Below are 19,173 nucleotides of genomic sequence, written 5' to 3'. Positions count from 1 at the left end.
TAAAATACACAAATTGCAAATTGAAGCTGTGGACCAATCACACCATCGTTCCATTCACAACAAACAAGTGTGTGATAGAACAACAGACGCAGTCACGTGGAGCTAAAAGATCCATTTTGCTGGACTAAATCTCAACACCACTGAAGCCGTGTTGTTGTGTGAAAAAGAAGCAGCGTGTGCGCAGGGGAGAGGTGAGACTGGGGGACAAATGAGAGGAGAGGCCCGGGGAAAAGAAAATGCAGCGAGAGACCGAGCGAGTTGAAAGCACGGAGGCTGGGGAAGCTGTAACCTGCAGCTGTAGTTCTCCGCCTGAGGCTGAGCAGCTTCACTGAGAGGCTGCCGAGTGACAGGTGGGGAATGTTAATTCCCCCCCCCACCCCCACCCGTGCTCCGCATCCATTTCTCCCTCACTCTCCTCTCTCTCTCTCTCTGTGGAGGACATCCTATCAATCTCATTCCTATGGAAACGCTGCTTTTTCTCCCGCTCGTGTTTACTCTCATCTACCACCCTGCCACTGATCCTCAAGGGGGGGGGGGGGCAAAAGCCTGCATTACCCCCCCACCTGTTGTGTGACTCTACACAACCGCCGCCTGCGTAGAAGCCTGTGTTGCCTGAGAGTATTTCACCACATTCCCGAGCTATTTGTTAGTTTGGCTCTGGGATAGCTGCCGCAACAAGAATTGTTTGTTTCCATTATGCAACAGTCAGTCAAGCTGAGGAGCCGTGTCAAAAAAGTGTCACCGCTGAGTTCTGTTAAATACACCGGCCACGCTTTGGACTCTTACCCCAGCCAGTGTGTCAGGGATCAAAACTGTACACACACACACACACACACACACACAGCTAGAATACAGAGTAAAGCATTCAGCTGCTACGTTCACAAATACCAAAAGTATAATGAATATCATTTGGGTTTGGTAGTGTTCACCTCCCATAGCTCTGGAAATGAAAGAATGGATTCCTGGTGCGCCAAACAATTCAAGGAAGAAAACACAGCGAGTATATTGAAAGTAGCAACTTCTTTTTCATTTTGAGATACAACTATTTACATTTAACCAAAGGTCCTTGAAACAGTACAAACTCTTTTTTTTTTCTCATCCTGCGATTTTTTGTTTTTCCAAATGACAACTCAGAAATATTGTATAAAATAAAAATATCAGCTCCAGGGAAAAAAGTAGTCTAAGCATTTTTAAATGTCCATTAACCGCTATGTACAGTCGTATTTACATTCAGACCAGAATTTGCAAAGTAATAAACAGGTACACGGCTGTGTTCGCTGTAGCCCTACAAACCAGAGGAACCTAATCTGCGTACACAGGTATGGCTGTCATTCAAATCAGTGATCGTACATGTGAGCAGTACAAGACGGAGGCATTTCAGAACGGTTCGGGTGCATCATCACAGGGAACAGGACAACACATGAGAATAAATAAGTGGGAGCTTAATGTGTGTCGTCTTAATGCAGACACATGATGATACAATGCGATTAAAGAACATCGAGCTACAAGTGGCTGGACAGAAAATTAAAACCATCACATCAGGAACCCCCCGCCCCCTCCCTACATTGATATACATGAGCGTAAATGTTTCCTATTTCATAAAAGGAACACGATTTAGTTGAAATGTCATGTTTTGGATAAATCAGTTTTCTTTCCAACCACTGAGCTGTGTCACATTGGGTGAAATTATAATAAAAACGTATGAAAGTTTAAACATGAATGGCATTTCACACGGTGGTTTTCAATTTACAGGAGAAAGCTTTAAATTAAATACGTTTAGAAAATATTAACTTCATTCAAAAGGAAGCACAACCTTCAATTTCATCAGAGAAATTCATCTTGTCTGTTATACTCGTGAGGTTAACTACATCCTGTTGAATTAATTGAAATTCAAACTGTCTAAACAGGAAAATTCCTAAGGGTGTAATTTCTAGACGCCATTATCGGTGAAATAAAGAACCTCCTATCCGAGCTGACACGTCACAGCAGATCTGATATCTTTAAAAGTGATTCATAATATGGGTGAAAGAAATAATATGTCCTTAAGGGAAAAAAGAAAACATCTAATAACACATCAGCGAACACCGATCAGATTTGCTAACTCACACAGTTTACAAAGTTAATGGGCACAACGAGAAGATAAAAAAAACAAAAATCAAAGCTTAAAAATATTCTTTCCCTTCAACATTCAAACCAACTGCAAACACGTAGGTTAAACTGGATGTATGCATTCGGAACCATTCAACACAGGTTAACACGTGGAGACGACGTCCTAACATCCATGAAAATGATTGTTTTTCATGCTGATCAATGATTTCACCCTTGGCTTCAACATGGATAAGCAGAGATTAAAATGTAATGATCCATAAAATTTGATTCAGAGGTTCAAACTCCTGCTAAGCGACTGAGAATTTAGACTCGAACGTCGGAGGGGAGGTTTCGAGACGTTGCCTGCTCCGAGTTCTTCTTGACGTCTGACATTCCACGGAGTCTTCAGAAGCCTGATTCCCAGTTACCTGAGGGCGAGTCCTGAACCTTTTCAAGTTTATCTGACTCGTTTAGCTGAGCGGAACGGAAGGAATCTGCGTGACCGACTGTCGGTGACGCAGGACTTTGGTTCAGAGAGGAAGTGACACTTTAATGTGTGTGTGTGTGATGAGAATGCACGTCAGAGTCGTAAGCGGTGAGAATTCAGTGTGATCACAACACTGGCAGATCGGGTGAAGTCGTGGGAATGCTGCTGAGGCTCCAATGACCGTTTGTTGCTCCTGTCAGGCGAGGGGGGGGGGTAACAGGACAGCCTGGGATCCCTTTCATGTGCAGTCGGAGAGTGAGTCCGCTGACCGGCTGTCTGTTAACAGTTCTCCAGGTAGTCAATGACCCGCGAGATGGACTTCTGTCCTGTGGAGCCTATTTCACACTGTGTAGAAAATAAGAACAACATCAGGAGTGTGAGGGGGACAATATGTGATACTCAGATTTTTCAGAGGATTTTAGATTTTGTCTGCGAGCAAAGAAATCGATGGTTCACATCTTCCTTTCTGACAGAATGAGACCGAAGCTAAATGTGCACATCTGTTAATGTTCAGTTTTATGTTAATGCTTGAAATATTTTGTAATTATCCCTCACATTACTACTTGTTGTGAACAGTTATGCAGCTTGGGTGCACATGAATCCCATTGAATGGATGATTTAATGATGACATTTTGTATTATAATGGCGGTGTATTACTGCCACGGCCTTGTATAAAAGCAAAGTGCCAGTAGAGTGCAAGTGATGTCTGAGCAGCTCGGACATTTTAGATGTAAAAATCCAGAGCGCTTTTGAATATATGTTGGTCACATCCATCGGCTCCACAACCAATTCAGACCTTATGCATTTTCAATCTCTCTTTGTTAACGAGATCAACAGAAATAAAAGCTTTCCTTTTTATCTGTATTCTAGTATTTTCTCAGAAAGGAGGTCCATAGTGTAAAAGCTGCAATTATTTAAAGTTAAGAGGGGAATGCAGAATTGGGCAGAAACACTGGTCATCAAAAGTGTTTATTTGATCCCAGCCACACCTCTGCACAAGAAATGGGCTCAATGGGCCCAATTAAATGGCTTTTGGTAACTTCAATAAAAATGTGCCTGGAGCTGAGGATTGCATCAACACCTCAAGGCGATTACAAAAAAAACCTCCCGAAGAAGAAGTATTTTTATCACCTTAAATATATAGCTCATCTTTTTTCGAGGATTCATCTGATGATGCTTGCTGCTCAACCATCTCCTGCTCAGTTTCTACACCCTCGCAGACCCTTACTCTATAATTAATCTCAACAGTGTCGGCATCATTGTGCAGCACTGATGACACAAAGCATCTCTGGACAGTCATACTCACAGTGAGGTTCATGAAACTCAAGAATTTCTTCAGCATTTCTGTCATGATGGAGAAATCCCCTTTAGGTAGATGCTTTCTCACAGTAGTCACGTTTACCTGGGAGGGACAGATGAAGGGTGGAATGATGATATGAAGATTTTGAAGTAGGAAACAATCTACAGTCGTATCATGCATGTTTGCGATCCTTTCTGATGGACTCACCTGGCTGCCCTGGCACAGACAGCCCAGCAGCAGAGCGGTGTAGGAGGCAGCGATGCTGTCCTCCATATGCTTGCCTGCATGCTGCAGAGCTACAACAAAAACAAGCGAGAAAGAAACAGCTTCACTATTACAGGCATACACAATGCTGTTTTGGAGAGGAGGGTTTCAGACTCATAGCAGGAGCCGCTGAATAGAAACAAACATTGGCTAGAAACATCCTGTGAGGAGTTTTATATTTCTCCCTTATCAGGAGTCAGTGTGTTAAGAAGTGAGAGGTATCACGCATGAGATAACTTCAACACCGACCTTTATTTAGGTCCAACTCTCCATCCTCCTCCTCTTTCTTCTCGGGTTCGCTGTCGTTGGTCTCGGGGGTCTCGGATGCCACCCACTGGATCTCTCCCGACGTCTCCTGCCACTCTCCGCTTTTGTCCAGTGCCGGCTTGGGTGCCTCACAGATCAAGTCGTCAGTCTTGGATTCAGCCAGGATGGCGGCGCGCTCTCTCTCCAGGAAGTTCTAGGAATTAGAGAAATAAAAATATATCAACACCAAACAAACACAGAGGGATCGTCTGCACTGAGAAGATACATCTGTTGATACAGCAGTATAACAGCCTTCATATTAATCAGTTTGACAGAAAAGTGTCTGAACTATCTCCCTGACAAAGCAGGTGACACACTGGATCACCTGTTTAAACACTACACTGATTTTTTTCCTAAGGGCTGCTCATCACTTGCTGTTGCTGTTCACATCCTTACTTCAAAAGAAATCATGATGATCTCTCCTGGAGCCAGGACAAAAACAGATCACAATGACTGCTGTGATACTTATTGAACAGTCCTGGCAGAAAACCTACTTTCACTAGAGCAGCTAGAGCACCGGAGGGGCTGGGCTCTTCAGCCTCGGCTGCCTGAGACTCAGCTGTGCTCTGCGCCGTCGACTCTGCTGTTGTGTCTGATTGTGTTGGGTCGGCAAGTAGCAGCAGGCTGTCCTCCACACAGGTGTCGTCCACAATGTACTCCATGTCCACTAGGCCGTGGCGGTTTTTGGAGCTGTACTCCACAAGGTTTATAAGTAGACCCAGTCCCTGGTGAAAAAATCAGAATACACAAATAAGGCATATGCGGCCACAAACAAACTCAAAGTTTATACAGGTTAGCAGAGCATCGATGCAAGAATAATGCAGTGTTGTTTTATTATGTCCAAAAAGGTTGTACTTACCAGTACTCGTATATCAAAGCGCTGCTCCTGGGGGATGTAACGTGGGACTCTGACGACGCAATTCAGAGCAGTGACAAGAAGTAGTTCCTGCTCACCTGTTTTAGTGCTGCCCCACTCTGAAAACAAGAATAACATCATTATTAACTACTGCAGATATTAACCTTCAGTATCCCGTGAGGCTCCTGAATATTACATTTCATGGCAAACTATGAGTAAACAAACTAGGTTTGAGTGATATAATTAAAGGCCCCATAATAACATTACATTAATAAGACTTAAGATGTTGTAATACTATGAAAATGTATGCATTCAAAGAAACTATAGGGCCCGCAGGTAACCAGTCCATGTGGAGAGCAAAAGAGGCGGAACATATCGACTGTAATGCATCGGCCATCTACTGTTTAATTTATCTGTACTCATTTGATAATAGCTGTTAATAGATTATTAGCCAAAAGGTCTGGAGCAGCTACACCTACACAAAGTATTGGTTTGTGTTTTGTGTGGACAAACGTTAAACTTGTTTAAACTCAGACTGTAAACCGTCTCTGCAAATGGACGACAGTCCTGGCCTGTATATCCACCGTCTACACCGGAAGCCCCAGAATATTTGCCATTGTCCCCAGAGGCTTATTCTTCGCCAGGCAACAGCTGATGGCTCCAAGATTGCTCAATTATTTACTGGTTGTTACACTCCAGGAATTTCAGGCAAAAACTAGCACACACAAAGGCAAGAAAGAGCAAGTGGAAACAATGTAAGGTTGTAAATGAGAATACCATTGTCATGGGTGAGGTTGAGCAGCACTCCTATGATAGCCCTCATACAGTCCTCAACCGCCTTGCCGACGTTACTGAAGCTGCAGTGGGGCAGCGTTGCACCCGACGATGACAGGGAGCTGTTGTTCAATGCCCGGCTGTAGCGCTGGATCATATCCTCACAGTACCGCAGAGCTCTAAAAGGAAAAACAAAATTGTTGAGAGGAATTAAATAAGCAGAAATGACAGAAGAAAACAAGCACAAGGGTGAAAGAAGGGGGGAAGTTCTGTCGGCTTTTGTGCATCAACCCCACTACTGCAATATTAATCCAAGTTTAATCAGTGGTTAAAAAATAAGATCTTATTTGACCTATAATGCCCATTAAGACTACTTGGAAATCTTTATGGGCTCCAACAGTAACAATTACTTAATAATTCATTTCCTTTTACCTACAGTCGATGCAACACTAATTATTCCTTTGCTTCATAAGGTGTTATGTTTTATTTAACAGGTCTCAGTAATAGCAAAAGCTCCATAAGGACACAGTGGAATATGACGGGTACAATAGTGAAACAAAAAGCACAAAGGTAGCCTGACTGAACTGAAATAGAAAGCGCCTCATTATGTGTCTGTGTCCAGTCAATAACAGCCCCGAGCTGTATCTGGTGGTGCTCACCTGGCAGAGGAGACAATGAGCTGCGAGTCTTTGTAGGCAATCAAGTAACCCTGGTTCTCTGGGTTCTGAACTGTCACCTGTCGGCAGAGGACGAAAGAGAAATATAATCAATACCGGAGAAAGAATATTGACATGTTTGAAAACGAGTCAAGAATACAAAAGTGAGGGGACACACTCGCGTGTTTGCCTCAGACTTTTGATCGATGACATTTTAAGTGAGATCCAGTTGATAAGAGACAATCAGCTTTTTAAACAGCCTTTCATCAGTGAAAAATAAAAGTTACCAGCCAATACAAGGCTCTCAGTGCTCAATTACTCATGTCCTTGAGTCTCACTCTTAAAAGACTTTGGAGCAATAGAGAACCCAGTTTGACAGATTAAACCAGCAGTACTTACACTTTCAAGCACTCTCAGACACCTCTCAGCCCCCCACAAAGACGCCACGAGGTTCTCCTTGTCGTCCTCTTGGCTCAAGTTCTGCACGCACTCTTTAACTGCAGACACACAACACAAACCACACGACTATTACACATGCCGGCAGCCACTTCAAAGTCAACAGCTTTGACACTCAACCTCGGAAAAGACATTTGCACATATACACTGGTATAGAGGAAAATGCCCACATTAACATTCCATCTCACACCTACCTTTGTCTACAATATGATCCAAACCTCCCAGCAGCCGCAGCTCTTCTTTGAACCAATCCCCAGCTCTCTTCGAGGTTAGAGAGAGCAGCGTCTCCATGGCAAGGTGGCCAGTCTACGAAAGGAAAACAACAACATTGCATTACATTTTCTGTATCTTTGCAATTGCCTCTTTATTTGGAATTATACTTGTTGAACCATTCAGAAAAAAATCTGAGAGTGAATAGTTTACAACCCAGAGGTTAAGCTTTTTCTTATGAGCTACAAAGGACAACACACCGTTATGTTTTCCAGGTCGAGATGCTTATTGTGCACAGTCTCACACAACTTCCTGATCTTCTCCTTGACCTTGGCAACCTCCTTCTCTGTGAGCTGATCGTGGTGGCCTGAGTAGTCGTGGTCCATCTCCAGCAGCTTAATCATGAGCTCCAGACACGCCCTGTCCAGATCCATGTTAAGACGATCCCGACTCAGAATATACATCAGGGCAGCTGTGCACAGACCAAGATTCTGGTGGAACGACAGAGACAGACATTAACAAAACGGTGCAGCACATACTGAGGTCAGACAAGGTGTCTATCAGTCCATCACACGGTAAACAACAAGAGCAGTAATTATTAAAAACCTTTAAAAAACATAACAGAAACAATGCTGACACTTTTCAGGGAGACTTAGTATAACTGGAAAAGCAGGTCACAGAAAAGAGTTTTACTGACCGGGTGTTGCGGTGAATCACTGATCATATTGAAAACCGTTGCCACTTTCCCTCTGGCTCGCAGGTGCATCCTGAAACCGGGCATGGCACACCTTGTGGCCAGGCTGATTATACTGCAGCAGGGACAGAGAGGGAGGAATAAATGAAGGATTGTACATCTGGTGGGTGAAATATTTTTCAGTCTAAAAACTATGAGGAATGATGGAATCATGTGGAGCAGCCCACTTCTAAATCCCCATCACTATTTCTGATTCCTGTCACCAACGTGGGCTGTTGTGTATTTCTACCCTGTCAAAAATGTTCACCCTGTTCTCTCTTCACAGCTAAAGCCTGAAAAACATCCCAAGGCTGGACTCCCTGCAGCGTTTTCTGTAGCCAATGTTGTCTCTCGTGAGCGGTTCTCAATTTCCACAATACAAAGGCTTCGCCATTTTCCAGAAAACACATTTTATCCTGGCATATTACCTCAACTTTCTCAACAATAGAGAAGAGAAAGACAAAATATAGGTATATGTACAGTGCATTATTTTGTTCATTTGCTATATCATTTAATTCATTTTTTGTGTTATTTCTAGATAATAAAAACGAAAACACTAATTACACCACAAGAGGATTCTTAATCATAATCTCTTCCTGTCAATGTTATATTGCATCTGAAGTCTGAAAATAATCTGGTTATTCGTAACTTTGTATTACTGCCTCCTGTCGCTGATAGCATGGTAATCATTATATTCAGGTTAATTAGGGACAGTTGCAAACATTTTAAAACTCTGATCAACTGTTCCAGCTGTTCCTCAAATTGCTTTTTAAATAGTTGTATCTTAAACAACTGTTGGGAGACAAACTCTTCTAGTATTCATTCAATTTGTTGAGATATTTCTTACCAGTAGAAATCAGTAGCAACAATTGACCAACGGAGGAAAAAAATGTCAGACACCATTTGAAAATGCCACAAAGAAAGCAGCAGAAATGTTTCCTTACCTAAGGCATCTTGTGTTGAGTGGCTGACAGCTCTTCAGTCCCGTCTCCAGGTACTCAAAGTCATCTGTGAACTCTTGGTTCTCTCCGAACTCCACCACATCGTTGAAGTGCTTCACGTGCTGCACCACAGTGTACAGCTGGTGAAGGAGGAGGAATGGGGTTAATTACAGTTAATTGGGAAGCAGTGCATTTGTCTGGAGATATAATCAACAAGCACACACAAACATACATTACCCCACTGAGAGAAATCCTATTGTTAAACTCCTCTCTACTGGTTCCATTAGCAGCAATAGCTGACGGTGTTAATACCCGTGATCAGTCTGCTCAGCATGGGGAGTTGGGACCTGATCAGCAGTAGACTCAGTGTGTTTACCAATAGCAACAGTCATGCTGTGTGTGTGCTCAGCATGACACAGGAGGGAGGACCTCATCTTAAGACAGCCCCAGTGTTTGGTGACAGCTTAGCTGAAGCCATTTTACCTCGGGGGGGATCTACGGCAAACAGATCGATCTGCGGCCGGTGAGCCCATCTGTAAATGACACTAGCTGTAGGGGAGTTTAAATTAACAGCAACAGTTTTCACTGCCACCTCCAGCCCACACTGGGGTTCAAATAAACAATAGTGGGCTTGACATCATGCTTCAAATGAATCCTACGCATTTACGGCATTAAATAATAAAAGCAGCTTTTGCAAGTCTAAAATATGCAGGTTTATTCTTTGCATTGTGCAAAGAAATGAAGTGAGAGGTGAACACAAATAAGAACTTAACCACAAATGATTTTCCTCCGCATAAGAAATCTAAATATACCACAATGTTCCCAAAAACTCACCTCCTTGTGCTCCTTCCTGCATTTGAGCGCCGTGACAATATCCTGGTTGAGTCGCGTGGGGAGGGTCTCTGACTTAATAACTTTGGGCGGAGGTGGGGGGGCTTTGAATAGGCCGTCGTCTTTATTGGAGTTGCTGTCTTTGCTGCTGCTTGATAAAATGGCCTAAGGAGGAAAAGAGGCGGAGAAATGGAGCTCATACCAAAGCCACAAAATCTGTTTAATGACATGTCTGGAAGATTTACCTCAGCCGAACAGGCTGTTAAGCACACAAGTCTTGAATACGTGTTGTTAACAGACGTCAACTGCGTTCGTCTTAAGTTAACAACAACTTTTAAATCTTAGTTGCCAGACTGTGATTAAGTTGTCTCTAAAAACTATAATTCCATTAAATGACATCAACACACAATTAATAAGTAAACCTTGGTTCACTTGTCTGGTAAAGTTCCGGGTGAACAGAAAGAGACTAATTATAGTAATTCATTCACAAGTGCTGATTATTAAAAGAACAATTATCCTGTATTGTGGAAAGTAGAGAATGGGGAATTCTGCAACAAATGGTACTAGCTATTAGCATTTGCTTTACATAACTCTAATATTGCTGGCTTTGCTCGTGTGCAAATTTAACGCATACATTTGAAAACAAACTTGTCAGCACAAATTTATAGTTATCCTGTGCAAAAAGACACAATACAGCTAAACATAATATATATAACCACACAGCAAATTATATCTTACTGGAGCAGTTTGAGCTCGAGAGAGTGGAGGCACGGGAATCTCCTCAGGTTCCGGTTGGTTCCAGTGGCGAGCGTTGTACACGGCCTTAGCAGGTGACTGAGACAAAAATTTACAAGATTAGCTAAATGGCTCGACATGATGTTTGTTTCATGCACATTTAAGTATTATACTAAGAGATAAACATAATTATGATAAAACTCTTTTAACACCTAAGGCTGAAGCCCGAATAGGCTAAAAGGGTCTCTGTGTGGAATCACCAAACATTTTAACTGCACCATCATAGATCTTAATGAAATTTGCCCTCACATCCTATTAAATCAGTTTTACATAGCATCATCTTAAGAGAATACTCACCTCAATATAAAAATTACAGTATAATTAATTATATCAGTTTAATTTGAATTGTGTAAAATAATATGAATCTTAATTTCACAAAAGTTTGCTTATAATTAAGGAAAGAGAAAGTTTGGGCTTTGGTTTTTTTGTTGTTGCTGAGATATGAAACTATGATGCAGTGACTGTTTTATATTTTGCTCCTCGCTTAAAAGAATAAAGATACTTTTGTTTTTTTTTTAAGATTAGAGTCTTCTGACAACTTAAAAAATAAAAAGATTTAAGCAACAAGTCCATATTAATCTCTATGAATCATTCTGGCATAAAACTGAAGTTATTGTTGTGAGTTAGTGCAACTGAACAGATAAATATTGCATCATACACTCATGATGATAGACTAAGACAACAGCAGCCTAAGTGTGAAGCAGAACAGTCCCTGAGCACACAAAACATTTCCTGAAAACACATTGTGCAACTCAATTATATATCACAAAGACACTGTTTTGAGTTTTGTTGATGACAGAAGCACTAAACACACAGGATTAGGAAGACAGTCCACAAATAACCCAAAGCCACAACAAAACATGATTCAGACAAACAAAGCAAATGTAGGCATTAGGGCTGCCACTAACGACTATTTTTCTATCGATTAATCGGACGACTATTTTATCGATTAGTCGATTAATCTAAACGACTAATTTTCCTCCAAAAAAATCAAATTGACCATTTCATTTCAGTTTCAGTTTTTTACAAACTGTATGTCATCGTATAATGCAGCACAAAACAAAATGTAAACAAAGGCTCAAATATTAAAGTGCAAAACTGTAGGTTTAAACTAGCAACTCCAACGTGATAAAAATAAATAAAAAAGAGGGCATATAAGTTAAGTCAGCAGTGCAACTCAAAAAGATATCAAAGTTTCTATTTAACCCCTTATCAAAATAAAAAAGTTATGTCTGCATATTAAACAAAGTGCAACAAGTTTAAAGTATAAGAAACAATGGTGTCCAGCTCAAAATCAAACTCAAACGTTAGTTAGACATGCGTGTTGTAATGTAAGAATGTCAGCATGTCAACATGTTCTGGACTCAGTCTAGCGGCCCCCCCTCCCCCCACGCGGGCGCCGTAGCTGAGGTGACGCGAGAAGGACCCGACTCGCGTCCAGGGCCGCCGTCCGCACCTGCGACGGACACCGCCCCGCGGTCCAAGAGAAAGGAAGCCCCCGCACCAGCGACGCCATGAAGCGCCGTGGACGAGGACCCCCCCCCCCAAAAAAAAACAACTTGAGGCGGGCCGCACACCGAGCCTCCGGCTGCGTGGAGGGGAGGGGGGCGCCGGGGCGACTGCTGCCCCAGCCGCGGCATGCATAGTCTATCGCGGCTGGTGCCCAGCGGTTTTTAAAAAAAAATGCGTCGACGCATTTTATACACGTCGACGCATTTTCAGCGTCGACGTAATCGATGACGTCGTCGAATCGCGGCAGCCCTAGTAGGCATTACATAATATAGCACAAATCAAAGCCGAGTTATCGGGTAAATATTGAACTGAACAAGCTGTAACGTTCAGATCCCCCTCAATAATAAGACCATACAGTGATACTGAACACACATTTACCCCTTTCATGTGAGGCTGCTGTCACAGATTAATCCCTTGGCATCAGTGTTCAGAGACCCAAGTATGCAACAGTGGTTTTAGCACACATTACTGCTTACGCAGAGTTGGATTACACTAAATGACATCCAAATAAATTTAGGTTTCAATTCAGCCGTTCTACCGCCTACTTGCTCTATTTTACTCTGCTCGCTCCCATTATCTCTATTTTTAGACAAGCTGGGTACTCTGTTACGTAATTGTCATTTAAACATCAATAAGAGACGGCGAGTTCAACCCTGGTTGGAAGGAAGGTCGTGAAGGCAGGTTAGATAACACACCTTGACCCGGTTATATTGATCACAGACTGCTGTTAAACCTGAGTAAATCTCAATAGGTCAAGAGATTCATGCCTGCTCAGTCTGAGTGAGTAATTGCTAAAAAAAAAATCTAATAGGCAATTATTCCACAAAGGAATTGGTGCATAATAAAGGGCATAAAATTACTTTTGACTGAAAGCAGGCAGACCATCAGAAGGTTTCTAGCATGCTCATTTACCTTTTTGGGTCCACTGAAGATTTTCTTGAATCCAACATCCTTGGATTTGTCACCCTGCTTCCCTGAGCGTCCTTTCTGCCCCTCAGGACCTCCAGGACTGGATTCATCATAGTCCAAATTATCTGTTGGGAGAAATCAAATGGGTAATCTGGGTTATCTGAAATCTTCCAGTAATAGAAAAAAAACTTGTGCTATGAATCTCGATCACAGCTTCTGATTTAATATCTCCTTTGACGTAAGCCTGCCCACCTGTGTTGCTGCTGGCCGCACTGTCCTGAGAGTCACTGGTATGAGGGCTGTCCACACTGGAGCATAGAGCGGCCAGGGCTGCAGCCGCCTTCTTGGCTTTCTTCTCTTTGGCCTGAGAGCTCTCGTCATCACTGTCACTCTCACTCAGGTCATCGAAGCCGAAGTATTTGATCTTGTAGTTACTCTTGCCTGCCATGGCGGCATCTGAGCCGTCCTCACCCTCCTGGTCCTCTTTGTCCTCAAAGCCAAAGAACTCTAGCTTGGACTCAGCCTTGGTCTTCCTTGTCTTTGTCTGAGTTGGTCGGAACCTGTGAAGATACAGCGAGGGTCTGTATTGTTGTTCTATTACACTGAGACATGTGGAAGAAAGGGGTAAACTGGAGCATGGCAAGCATAACAAAACACACACATTGAAAGTAAACGAATAAAACAGGATTCAGAGGTAGGCGTCCAAAGTTTTTTGACAACAGAGAACTGAAAAGTTTTCCAAATAAGATAAAGGTTGCAAGACAACACAGCACTATTGTTTAGAACCCACCGTAACATAATAGATAATGGACCTATAATAAAACAATGCTAAATACATGTAGACAGCATCTTAAAAAGAAAATGTGTCTCTCCTGCTTAAATTCAGTAACAGGTAAGTGGATGATTTAGACAGACATTAGTTAGTGTCAGTCCTGTCATGACTGTTAACATACAGAAAGCTTTGGTACACCAAGACGTCTGTCAAAGCAAATACAAAGCCTCTTTGCTCTGCTGTGTGTGTGAGACGTTTCGAGCTGAAACCCTCTGTAAAAAAGGGTTGGGATAGGAGAGGTCAGGTGGCTAAGAAGCTGTCAACACTTAGGCTGAAGAGGCACCTCCCTGTGTTATAACTGAAAAGAAAACCCTGCTATCATCCATTCCCACGCTTTTAAAGGAAATCAGCAAGCTATATGTGAAGGGTTTTGAATACAACTTTGTGATGTCCATTATGCAGTAACTTGAGACACGTAGAAATGCAAAAGATTACCTGTTAGTTTTGGGGGGTGGAGCTTCAGACTTCTTCTTCATCTGGCCCACGTCTTCAGCAGGGGCAGCAGGAGTGACCAATTCATCGCCACCTCGCTCAATTGAGTCCTGGATGGTGACGTTGCACACGGATAGACAGGACGGGTGCAGAACTGTATAATCCCGAACTCTGCCACCGCCTCTGCCTGGAGGCTTGGCTGCTGCTTTAGTACCACTAGCAGTACTACTTGCACCAGCAGGAAGGACACTGTTGGGTTTGACTAGGGCACCTGCAGTTTCACTGGGCTTATCGTTGTTTTCAGCAGGTTCAGAGGCTGTTTTGTTTAGCTTGTTGGGCCGCTGGTATTTCTTGGGGTTAGAGGCCCTAAGGGTGAACGGGGATGGGGGGATGTTGTCCACAGGTGGTGGTGGAGGCTGTGCGGGTGGTTCCAGCTCAGCACTTCTCATCTCGTCTGATGGCAGATCATCATAAGGGGAAGACATTTGAAAGTCTCTGCCACCACCTGGTGCACCACTGGACTGTTTAAGGTAGGTGCCTACATTGGGAGAGGACCTCTGGGATGCTGAGAATTTCTGATCAGAAGGGACTGCGTTTGAAAAAGAGGCTGCACCTGCAAGTTTCTGGTTGCTTTCTGGTGTGCTTTTGAACCGTGACTGGGCATTTTTCACAGCCTTTACTTCAAGCGTTTGCTTACCTATGAAAGAAGAAGACATTTACAGATGGTTACATTAAAAAACTGACATCACAACCTAATGGGAGGCAGAAATGCAGAAATCTGCAATGAATGATGAAAAAACAGGTATGCAACAAACAGAGCAGACTATTAAGTGTGAATACATTCGCTGGGTTGACACATTGATTACATACTTGTGAACGAAGCTGCTGAGCTTGCAGAGCCCTGTGCAGAAGTCACAACAGCAGCCGCCCCCCCGCCCTGCACTGCAGTCGTCTTGGACACATCCCCTTCGTTGACTTTCGACTGGGACAGGCTGTGGGAGGTCACGGTCTTGGACTCATCGTCGCTGTCGAACCCGAATGGGTCGTCTTCACTGTCACTGTCTTCAACTCGGGGTCTCTTGAGAAGCTCTGAGGCGTCCGACTTTAACAGAGGCCTCTTGGCTCCCAGCTTAGCCTTGTAGGTGGTGTCCCCCCATTTGGTGGTCAGAGTGGACCTCTTATTGGAGAAGACCTCTTCAAATTTGGAATTGGCCTCCCCTCCCTTGCGGTTGTATGTTTTACCGAATCTGGATGTCATGTTGGATAGTTTATGTTACATATTCCCTGTAAAAGAATGCAGAAACATCGTCAACAAATGCCTCAGCCAGTGCATATAAATGTGTGTGACAGTTGAATTAATAATAATGTTAATATACATACAGAGTCACGTTTGAGCCACGTTTTAAAACGAGTGTTTTCGTAATCAAAGTGGCAAAAATGTGGCTCTTTAATTTGACGTTAGCTTCTGAGTCAACTCCTGTTTAGCATGGTTAGCTCAAGCAGCGTAGCTTTGCAGATAAGGAATGATTCGTCGTATCTGCGCAACACAACAGGAAGCTAGGGCCACTCAGATTAACTTTAATAAAGTTAAACCCTAATTAATGACACGACAATTACCCTGGCGTGTGGGGGGAAGCTAAGCTCTGCTGCGTGTGTAAACTCTTCCCCAGGCCTTCTGCTGCAGCTGGTAAAGTTACCATAAACTTAGCCGTTAGCTTCGACAAGGCTAACTTCCTATGCTAACGCTAGCCCCGCAGAGCTGTTGGCGTAAAATCTCGGGTAAAACCCTGCCTTTTGGAAATATGGTGTTAAAGTGCAGGCGAATTTAAGGGATTATTGTCTGAAAGAAGCAGAAGCACCAACTCGTACCTTTAAAACTCCGGTGACAGTCCGCTTGTTTGTTAGCCAGCCGGCTAGGCCCACCGCGGGAATCAAGCGGGTAAAGTCGGTCAAACGCTGTGGAAACAACCCGAAGAAACGCGCCCGTGGACCGGAGATACCCCAGCGGCAACGTGTGTCACCAGAGAACCGCAGCCCGCACGCAGCAGTGGCTACTAAAGTCCAAACACAGCGGATAATCCGGACGTTTTGCGTTCTGTAGTGCAGCCGTCGGCCATTAAAATATCCCTCCCTCCTCGCTCCCTGGTGAGACCCCTGTGTGGTGAGAGCGAGGCGACCAATCAGCGGCGGGGATGGTTTTCTGTGCGCTGAGACTCCGTCAGCAAACGCGTCTGTGATTGGTTGAGAGCTGAAGCCATAATAAACGACAGGGGGCACTGGAGGATCACGTTAGTGTTTATCTCAGTCTTACGTTCAAATAACTTTAACAACACGTGACAAACATGTCATGCTCCTGTTTTAAAAAATATGACTGTATCATTTAATTGTTTGTAATAGTTTAAAAGCAAAAAAATCGAATTCACTTCAGAGGTGTGGCCTGTTGCCTTGGCATCTCTCACTGTTTTCTCAAAAATAAACCAGACAATTATTAAGAAAATAAATGACTATAGATTGATTCACATGTGGAGATAACTAGTTGTTCCAGTAGTAGAATAGAAAATCAGCTCCACATTGACCAACTATACAAAAAGCTGATTAATACTGTGGCAGAGAGAGGTCAACATAGTGCAAATAAAGAAAACACATGCAAATAGAACAAACACGTGCGAATTGAGAAAACAACTTCATCGACACATGCACTGCAAAAAGTCACAACACATGCAAATACAGAAATGTTTCCAGGGGGCCCAAAAAGTGATGAACCTGGCTGTAGGTCAATGTTTTGTGAAGTTCCATCATCACTGACGACTCTGAGCAGCAGACTTCAGTAACTTCACAAAGCATTGAACTACAGCCAGGTTTTTTAATTTGCACGTGTTTTCTTAATTTGCAGTGTGCCTTGAACTCTCTCAGTGTACGTATCTCTCACAATTTTCTGAAATTTAGAATTTAAAACGAAATTAATGTCATTGTCTTTCATGTAAATGTGAAGGTGGATGAATGTGATCTTATTGTGTGATAGTCAATGTCTGTCTACATTATGTGTGTACATTATGTCGCCCGATTAAGATGTACAATGCAATTCAGCGTAACTCAGCTTTAACATGTTCCTTTATGTTTGTGTATTGTATAATATCTTTAGAATATATTGATAAAGTTGCCACAATTCCCATCAGTGGTGTCAAAGGTGATCAATACGGTTTAACTTAGAGAAGAAATATGATTCTATACGGCCTGGTTTGACTATTGTGCGCTCACTGGACAGAATGCTCAAATATCTTGAGAGTTCTGGAAAGCGATCACATCACCAGCATTGGCACTGGTCTGGGGCCCAGATGGTGTCAAATGAATAAATGGTGTGTTATAAACATTCCGGATCTGCAGGGCAAAGCGTTCCCAACTGTATCAACACAGAAATGACCATTACTCGAGCGGACAGACATCACAGCATCTCCTCCACACAGCGTGTACGTCTTCATAAAGACCGGGGCGTGGGGACACTTGTGTGAAAATGGCTTGTCTCAGTGCAGAAACAGAAGGGTAGTAATTTCCCTTGGGAGCCATTTAAAAGGTTTTCGATGTATTTTGAATTTTTCTTTCCCCATATCACCAAAAGAAAATAGAATAACTCCCATTGTGTAGGAGTCTGGATTTTGTCCATGTCAAGGGGTCAGAGTTAAGTCCCGCAGCTGTTCTCTAAAGCGGTGGAATATCATGATATCAAAGAGGAATATTATTATTTCAGACCGGAGGCTTGCTCAGTCTCTCAGATCCTATGGTCATGACGCAACATTTGGACAAAGATGAAATATGAAACTGATATTCAGACAATGCTAGTCAGACATAGAGCTACAGATTTTTAGCACCTGCGTGCATTCAGACCAGCAGAGACCCCCCCCCCCCCCCCCCCCCTCTCGTCATCGCTCAGAGGTGGTGAGGTAATGTGGCCAGGCCCTGCAGTGACTGATGGTTCAGAGCTCAGGTGCTGGCCGTCGAGCAACCATGACTTCATTGACAGGCAAACTTCACAGCTGAGTATACATGCTACAAACGTATACTGTCATCGCTCTGAGTGTTTTGCACCCTGGGGATGAATGACTCAACATTCGTGTCATTGCCAAGTGAACTAAAGAAATAGAATTTAAACTCAGTGCTTAACTTCTGTCTGAAATATTTGCAAAACAGCTGCATGGGTAAATTAAGGCAAGAGACTGCAATACTGATACAGAACCATGAGATGGCGGAAACACTTCCAGTCACATGTCTGCCTCAGTGTGTTTGGTTTTATTTATTTTCACCTTTGCCCTTTGACCGCAAATATGTGAATATATCAACTTAGTGTCCTGTTTAACATTATATTTCAAAGATGTCAAATTATTTTTAAATGTCGCGTGGATCCTTAAAATAATATGTGATTTTGATGCATGTCTATCGGCTGCCAAACATCATGGGAAAGCATTTCTCTGTAATACAGCTTCCATGTGGTGTATGGGAATGGAAAAAAGGGAGGGTGAAGGTTGAATATACACTGGTTATTAGAGCGCTGGTCTGCAAATCAAATGTAAAAACTGCAAAGCCACACTGATGAATGAGAACATATGTCCCTTTGTCTTTTAAACTTATCATGAGACTCTCTTGAAGTTCAGTTTAACCTCTGTGCAGACAGACCATTCGTTTGGGTCGGATCCAAGAAGAAAACTCAAGCTTCTGCACAGTTTTTCCATCGCAGATTTCCCCGTTAATGTTTTTTCACTCAGGGATTGTCCTGTGTGTCTTGAAGCTGTTTGTACT

At 43.0% G+C, this 19,173-nt stretch overlaps 1 protein-coding gene across 1 annotated transcript; it reads right to left on the bottom strand.

The window, feature by feature from the left end:
- Positions 1 to 1,001: 1,001 nt before the first annotated feature.
- Positions 1,002 to 16,498, bottom strand: wapla (WAPL cohesin release factor a). The gene is made up of 20 exons (XM_061087059.1): positions 16,252 to 16,498; positions 15,253 to 15,666; positions 14,386 to 15,079; positions 13,371 to 13,678; positions 13,122 to 13,243; positions 10,641 to 10,736; positions 9,906 to 10,067; positions 9,075 to 9,211; positions 8,095 to 8,206; positions 7,658 to 7,888; positions 7,382 to 7,493; positions 7,131 to 7,228; positions 6,735 to 6,811; positions 6,079 to 6,254; positions 5,305 to 5,420; positions 4,940 to 5,170; positions 4,389 to 4,599; positions 4,083 to 4,171; positions 3,882 to 3,977; positions 1,002 to 2,920 (listed from the first exon to the last, which is right to left on the bottom strand). The coding sequence occupies exons 2-20, from the start codon at positions 15,638 to 15,640 to the stop codon at positions 2,855 to 2,857; spliced, it is 3,522 nt and encodes a 1,173-aa protein (XP_060943042.1). The 5' UTR covers positions 15,641 to 15,666; positions 16,252 to 16,498; the 3' UTR covers positions 1,002 to 2,854.
- Positions 16,499 to 19,173: the final 2,675 nt, after the last annotated feature.

Source organism: Limanda limanda, chromosome 15 (assembly GCF_963576545.1).
Source record: "Limanda limanda chromosome 15, fLimLim1.1, whole genome shotgun sequence".
In the NCBI taxonomy this organism is placed as follows: domain Eukaryota; kingdom Metazoa; phylum Chordata; class Actinopteri; order Pleuronectiformes; family Pleuronectidae; genus Limanda; species Limanda limanda.
The sequence above is the reverse complement of the archived record's forward strand: the minus strand, read 5'-3'. Positions and strand labels throughout refer to the sequence as shown.

What these genes read in the sequence shown, in the direction of transcription:
- wapla (XM_061087059.1), bottom strand. Translation starts at nt 15,640, where the DNA reads ATGACATCCAGATTCGGTAAAACATACAACCGCAAGGGAGGGGAGGCC. An exon ending in CAACCTCACCCATGACAATG is followed by an intron (nt 5,421 to 6,078) that starts GTATTCTCATTT and finishes TCTTGTTTTCAG; the next exon opens with AGTGGGGCAGCACTAAAACA. An exon ending in AGAGTTGGACCTAAATAAAG is followed by an intron (nt 4,172 to 4,388) that starts GTCGGTGTTGAA and finishes TTTTTGTTGTAG; the next exon opens with CTCTGCAGCATGCAGGCAAG.